The following is a 7,316-nucleotide window of genomic DNA, read 5'->3' as shown; positions in this document are numbered from 1 at the left end:
GGGAGTGTTTTCAAATTTCAGGACGTTTTTATTTGACACATTTCTACATTACAAATAACTGTCCAAATCTAGTCATTTTTTAAACTTGGCATGGAAAACGTATCAGCAATCATGCTTTCAAACGATTTTAAAAGTCCCCATCTAGTAATCACAAACGACTCTGATTGTACAATTCTGACAAGCGCTGAGAAAAGTAACACTCGCCACGTGATCCGATTGTCTTGCGGTGCCTGTTATTTTTCTCAACGCTGTTCGGGATAGACCAATTAAAGTTGTTTTTGAATACTATAATTCTTTAATATATATCTGGGCAACAATTCAAACATAATAACGACAGTCAAACACATAGAAGAGCTGAAATTATTATTATATTTATTACACCTATCGGTCTAGTAAGCCACGCCCCTATTTAATGCTAATTACCTTTCTTTGGTCTTTGGTTTGGTCTTTTAGCCTAGTCAGTAGCCATAAAAAGATCTCGTTAATGCGTTTGAGTTTAATGTTCTAGTCACACGGACTAATTCTGTTTAAGTCAAACCAAATTTGCATTTCAAGAAATATTCTATATACATTTTAAGGACGCAAATTCACTCCTTCAAAATAAGGGCACTTAGTAGGCAGCCTATCCAGGTTGTGCGCCTCGGCGCCATTTTCCCTGGGAGGGAATGTTAACAGAAGCACACTGCCAACGTGCACTATTAAGGGCCCTAGAAATCTGTTTTACGAAGTGATATAAAATATGGATTCGGCGTCGACCAGCTCCAAACTCATCTATAAAAGTAAGTCGCTCGTTTTTGCGCGAAACTAATTAGTCGTGTGAGCATTACGCTAACTAACTAGCTGTTTTATGTGCACTAGTGTCTACTGAGGATATCACCAAACTGATACAGCTGCGGTCGAGCAACTCAGCGCTTTTTGACGGGAGGAAAAATTCGTCTAAAACAGCCTGGAGGTGAGATTTGCAATCTTAAAATTCGCCTCGACCTCTCACAACCTGTGTGCAGATTCAGTTATTTTGTTTATTATTTTTTTCAGTGCAATACTCAGAGAAATGGGGCTTGAGGAAAAGATGACAACTGAGCAAATTGCCAAAAAGTGGGAAAACCTGAAGGCGAGATACAAGGTTGGTCTCAGAGCTACTGTAAGTGTGTTTTACTTTCACACAACATACTCAACAGTTTAATGCATTTCACACTTCATTACAAGGATGCCAAATATCCTCCCACTGGCGTGGAGAAGAACCCCACCTGCTGGAAATGGTTCAATCTCATGGATGATGCTCTGGGTGAAGAGTTTGACGAAAAGATCAGCCAGCAAGTGATCACATCAGAAGCTGACAATGACAGTGCACCTCATTCAAGCAAGAGGTTACGCCAAATCAAAGTTGGAGGGGAAATTTTGGAATTCCTGGAAGAGGAAGGAACGTCGGTGAACGTGCCGCCAGCCCCCAGACCGCATCTAGTTAAGCGAGGACAACAAAAAGGCAAGCAGACAACAGAAAGTCACTCGTTGGACATTATGCGAACCAAACTTCAAAGAGAAAGACAGCTTCTAGAAAAGGAACTCGGAGGCCTAGACAGAGAAAAAGCACTTTTAGAGCGGGAAAGGGCCCTTGCTGATCGGGAAAGAGCGGCGCTTCAGCGGGACAGAGCCCAGGTAGAAAAAGACAAAGCTGCGGTTAACAGAGACAAAGCATCTTTGGAACAGGACAGAGCCCGCCTGCAGAAAGACAGAGAAGCTTTGGCGAGGGACAGAGCGACCCTTGAAAGAGACAGAAGGTCGGGGCATATCACAAATCATGTGAAAAGCAGTTCAGGGTGCAACGGGCTGGACTGTCCCCATGAAAAGAACAGAGAAAGATTAATATTCTTACTTGAAAGGGTGATTGAAAAAATCTGAAACCTCAGGGAAAAACATTTGGTGAACAATCTTGGTTTGTTGTCTGAAGATACTTTTGAATGGCAAAAGTTGGTGTATATTAATCATTATTATTAATTATTTTTTGTATTTTCACTCCAAAATCAATCGCATTTGTTGAGCGTACACAGTCTATAATGGATTCTACATACAACAAGGTGCACAAGGACCCCTAAACTAAAATATTTTTGAAATTTGTTTACTGATTTGTAAAAGTTGAAAGAAACGTGTGATGCTTTTTTTCTGAAATAATGTAAAATAACAGTGTCTGTAAGTGAAGTCAACCATTTGTGCCACAAAATAAATGTCAAAACAAGATTCATGGTCCACCTTGTCATTCAGAAACTTAAAACTTTGTTGTGGAGACAACTGACCCCCATACAGAGTCACAAAAAGTAATGTGTTTTCAACAAACAGTATCTTTTTCCTAGTTATTGCTTTTTTTGCAGTCAATTCTTTACAGTTTTTAGGTTTTAGGTTTGTGGCTTTCACAAATAAACCTACACTGAAGAATATACACCAGAGGTGCTGTAACAACAAGCCAGGGTCTCACATATTTTCCCTCATATTGTTTACAAAAAAACCAAAAAAACAAACAATGTATATTATTATCATATGTGTACAGTGTCTAATAAATAAGTAATAAATAATGCAGTAATAAATTAAATTTGTAATAACTTTTTTAAACTGGTATTTTTTTAAACAAGATCATTTTTTTAAAGAAAAATCTTACTTTTGATCAGTTATTTTAGTATTATTTATATGGTATTTTAGTTGTAACATTTTAAATGATATTTTTAGTTTAATTTTTGTTACATATTTAGTACTTTTGTGTGATTTTTAGTACTTTTGGATAAAAAATAATTTTCTGGTCATTTTACTCATTTTATTTTAATTTAGTTTACATTTTTAATCTAATGTTTGATTTGTGTTTTGCTACCTATCATGCATTTATTTAATTCAAAATACAGCAAAACTGTAATATTGTGAAATATTTTACTATTTAAAATAACTGCTTTCTATTTGAATATATTTTAAAATGTAATTTATTCCTGTGATCAAAGCTGAATTTTCAGCATCATTACTCCAGTTTTCAGTGTCACATGATCCTTCAGAAATCATTCTAATATGCAGATTTGCCGTTCAAGAAACATGCATTATTATTATTATTATTAATGTTATTAATATTTAAACCAATTGAGTAATTTTTTTATTTTGGGAAAGAAATTATATTTAACACTTATTTAGCAAGGATGCTTTAAATTGACTTTAAATTGATGATAAAGGCATTTTTAATGTTACAAAAGATTTCTATTGCAGATAAAAGCTGTTCTTCTGAACTTTCTATTAATCAAAAAAATCTGAAAAATATATAATAAATGTTTTTTGAGCAGCAAATCAAAATATTAGATTGATTTGTGAACGATCGTGTGACTGGAGTAATGATGCTAAAAATTCATATTTGAAATCACAGGAATAAATTACATTTTAAAATATATTTAAATAGAAAGTTATTTTAAATTGTAAAAATATTTCAATGATGTACTGTTTTTGCTGTGCTTTGGATCAAATAAACGCAGGCTTTGTGAGTAGAAGAGACCTTAAAAACATTAAAAATCTTACTGTCCAAAAACTTTTGACTGGTAGTGTAGAATATGTAACTAAAGATGAAAAGGAATTAGAGGAAGCTGCTTATTTATTGTTAGCATTTTTACGTTTAACGGAGAGTTGTTTTTCTCCTGACAACCAGAGGGCAGTAAACGAATATCATTTGTCCATATGTTAGAAACGAGAAAAGCTGTGAAGAAGCGCTGTCTGCAATTGAGACGCAAACGGTTGTTGAAGAAGTGAAAGAAAACAATAATATTCATGCTATTACTGTATATCTCATAAGAGGAGTTTGGCCGCCTCTCTCCCTTTAAGAAATGGCGCAGTCATCTCAGCAGTGTGAGTGTCAAGGCGTAAACCTGCACTGTGTGCACGCATGCAAAACTTTCGCACGTTTCTGCAACTCTTTTATGAGTTTATATATAATTAAGGGTGAATTTAAAACAGGGTTCATGCACTTGATACGTGCAGCTGCTTTCGGTTAATAAATGAGGATTTATTACTATTATTTCAGACTGACAGTTGTCAGTGTTTATGATGTGGTTTGACTGGGCGGTTTGTTTTGCATGTATAAAATCACATGTTCCAGCAGCACTAAACCTACAGTGCATTCATGCCGGACTGTCTGTTTGCACCGCGCTTCTGTTTCAGGGTCTCACAAGGACACTGAGACACTGATCAGGTGGCGCATGGCCCATGGCTATTTATTCTCAGGCTGGAGGAACACATGCAGAAATGGCTGGGAGTATGTACTCATTGTGATTCATGTGTGATTCATTTGACATCTGCAGTACGTGTCGTTTGTATCCAATTACGTATGCGTAATTGTTGTTCCTATTGTTTTACAATAAAGAACTCTTAATGAAGGGGTTTTAAACTTTTAATACCAGGGACCCACATTTATGCTGACAACCGTTCTAATATATAATGACAGATGATTCATAACCCATTGCGTTTAAAAAATGCTGGGTTAAAAACAATTGAGCACTGGGATTTTCGTTTTATTTATCTCAACTATTGCTTAAAATTATTATATTTGCTTAAAATGAAAATGAACATATATACACTTGTTTAATAAATTAACATTTATTAATAAGTTTAATAAATAATTAATAATTTTTAATAATTAATCATTTTTTTAAATATATATATATATATATATATATATATATATATATATATATATATATATATATATATTAAATTGCTTATTAATAAATGTTCACCTTTTGATTATTGCTGATGCCTCTAGTAATTATGTGTCTGATTTTTAATTTTGGTTTCATTTTAGTAATAGTAATAATAGTAATTTTTAAACAATAGTTAAACTGAATAAAACTATCCAAAAAAGTTGGGTTAAATATTTAACCCATCTGCTGGGTCAAAACAACCACTGGGTTGTTTTTAACCCAGTATTTTTTTTTTTTTTGGTGTATACTCTGACAAATTAATAAAAATGTTGATCTCTAATTATATAATTATATTAATTATTGGCTTTATTATAAATTATTAATACATTTCTATTAAAATTCAAATTTTAAATTTGTATAATATAATTTCTAATCTAAAATATTTGGAAAATATTTAGTTACGATTTAGTTACATTTAGATATAGTTGTGTATTTTTTATTTTTTTTTACCCATTTTAGATAGATTACAGTTAAAAATGTAATTAAATACATTTTATTTTAGATTTATTTTACAATAAGTTTTTAGAAAATAATGTATTAAAATATTAATTAAAAAATAATATAAAAATATACAAAAAAAATGATAAATGTAATGATATAAAAAATGTAATTTTAATAATTAATTTAATAGTTAATAGTTAAAAAATAAATCTTTCAAATTTCACTGACACTTTCACTCAAACTTTACGTAACCAAACGGTTTGAAAACCCAAGTATTTTCTTTTCTATAAGCAGTTTTTAAAAAGTAACAAAGTGTGTTTTCTGTTTGTAGACTGTTCATACAAGAGACAAAATCCAACCTGGATGGAAATATTACTTCTCAAAGAGCAAAACGAAAGTGGGAAAATTTGAAATGCAAATATAAGGTAAGATGGACACAGAATCTGTTTAATTTCAATTAAAATTATTTACTTGTATAGCTTCACACCATACATTGTTCTTCAAAAACTATAAAAATCTACTTATAAATTAAATATGTATGCATGCAGTTCTCCTGATGTAGTTTTCTCTACCTTTCCCGCCTAGGTTTTAAAAGCTCTTGCGAAGGACGTCGAAACGGTTAAACCCGAATCCTGGCGGTGGTTCAGACTCATGGAGAAGGCTGTAGATGGTGACCCCACTGACGTTGACCCTCCTAAACCGACCCTGCTGTCCAACCTGGGTGATGAGTCTGAATGTGCAGCTCAGCCCAGCAAGAAGATGTATCAAGTAGAAATGGGGAGTGATATTCTAGAATTACTGACACATTCAGTAATCGAGGTCAATACTCAAGCGACAGTATCCGATGGAGGACCCTCATCGGATACAGCCGAAAGCGTGAAAGGGAGACCCATGGATAAAAGCCCTTCAGAGACTCAAGACGAGCTACACTTTGAAAGAGCCAAACTTAGACGAGAACGACAGCTCCTGGAGAAGGAGCACGCAGACCTGGACCGAGAACGAGTGCTGCTGGAGCGCGAGAAGGCCGTCGCAGAAAGGGAGAAAACGGCGTTGGAGAGGGACAGAGCGCAGCTGGAAAAGGACAGAGCTGCGATTGACCGGGAAAGAGCCTCGCTGGAACAGGACAGAGCGAGACTAGAGCGGGACAGAGCGGCTCTTGAAAGAGACAGAGAGACTTTCACCGCCATGGCTCTTGGGACAAACGGCACAGGACAGTCTGAACCAGACTCCCCGCATGCCGAGGACAGAAAGAGATTAATATTTTTGTTCGAAAAACTAATCGAGAGGTTTTGAAATCACTGAAAACTGTCAGTGTTGCTCATTCTGAGGGTATTTAAAATAATGACGTACATAAATTAAAGCATTTCAAGATTAAGTTGCCCCTCTCAAGACATTTTTGAGGAGAGGAAATGTGTTCACAGCTGTGTTCAGAGCTGTATATTTCTAGAGTTCATTGTAGTTCAGTACAAAACATAATGGATAATTCATGTTAAGTTTAGTCCCCTTCATTTCAGGTTCTTGGATGCATTGAGATTAAAGTTATTGTTTCAGTCTTTTGTCTTTCATATTTATTTAGTGCCTTAAAGAAGAAGTCCACTTCCAGAACAACAATTTACAGATAATGTACTCGCCCCCTTGTCATCAAAGATGTTCATGTCTTTTTTCTTCAGTTGTAAAGAAATTATGTTTTTTGAGGAAAACATTTCTGGATTTTTGTCCATATAATGGACTGATATGGTGCCCAGAGTTTGAATTTCCAAAATGCAGTTTAAATGCGGCTTCAAACGATCCCAAATGCAGTTGTAAACGATCCCAGCCAAGGAAGAAGAGTCTTATCTAGCAAAACTATTTTTTTTTTTAAACAATTTAAATACTTTTAAATCTCAAATGCTCATCTTTTCTTGCTCTTCCCGAACTGTATTCTGGCTCAAGACAGTTAGGGTATGTGGAAAAACTCCAATCATATTTTCTCCCTCAACTTCAAAAATCATTTCAAAATCCTCCTACATTGCTGCAGAAGTACCGACCCAGTCTTTGCAAAGTGAACATGCAAAGAAGATCAAACACCCTTAACAAAAAAGGTAAAACAGCGATGTAGGACGATTTTGAATTTGAGGGAGAACATGAGATGGGAGTTTTTTGACATACCCTAACTGTCAT

General features: G+C 34.6%; 2 protein-coding genes across 2 annotated transcripts; both read left to right on the top strand.

Annotated features, from left to right (window-relative positions):
• The first annotated feature begins 451 nt into the window (after positions 1-451).
• zgc:171459 (uncharacterized protein LOC562056 homolog) lies at positions 452-2,564 on the top strand. The gene is made up of 4 exons (XM_051100193.1): positions 452-779; positions 859-952; positions 1,036-1,123; positions 1,207-2,564. Exons 1-4 carry the CDS (start codon positions 740-742, stop codon positions 1,897-1,899), a joined length of 915 nt encoding a protein of 304 aa, XP_050956150.1. The 5' UTR covers positions 452-739; the 3' UTR covers positions 1,900-2,564.
• Positions 2,565-3,714: 1,150 nt separating this feature from the next.
• zgc:113426 (uncharacterized protein LOC562128 homolog) lies at positions 3,715-6,709 on the top strand. Its single transcript, XM_051100192.1, has 4 exons — positions 3,715-3,864; positions 4,177-4,270; positions 5,488-5,581; positions 5,742-6,709. The coding sequence occupies exons 1-4, from the start codon at positions 3,843-3,845 to the stop codon at positions 6,447-6,449; spliced, it is 918 nt and encodes a 305-aa protein (XP_050956149.1). The 5' UTR covers positions 3,715-3,842; the 3' UTR covers positions 6,450-6,709.
• The last annotated feature ends 607 nt before the right edge of the window (positions 6,710-7,316 follow it).

This window comes from Labeo rohita, chromosome 25 (assembly GCF_022985175.1).
Source record: "Labeo rohita strain BAU-BD-2019 chromosome 25, IGBB_LRoh.1.0, whole genome shotgun sequence".
NCBI lineage: Eukaryota > Metazoa > Chordata > Actinopteri > Cypriniformes > Cyprinidae > Labeo > Labeo rohita.
This window is presented reverse-complemented; position numbering and strand designations above follow the sequence as displayed.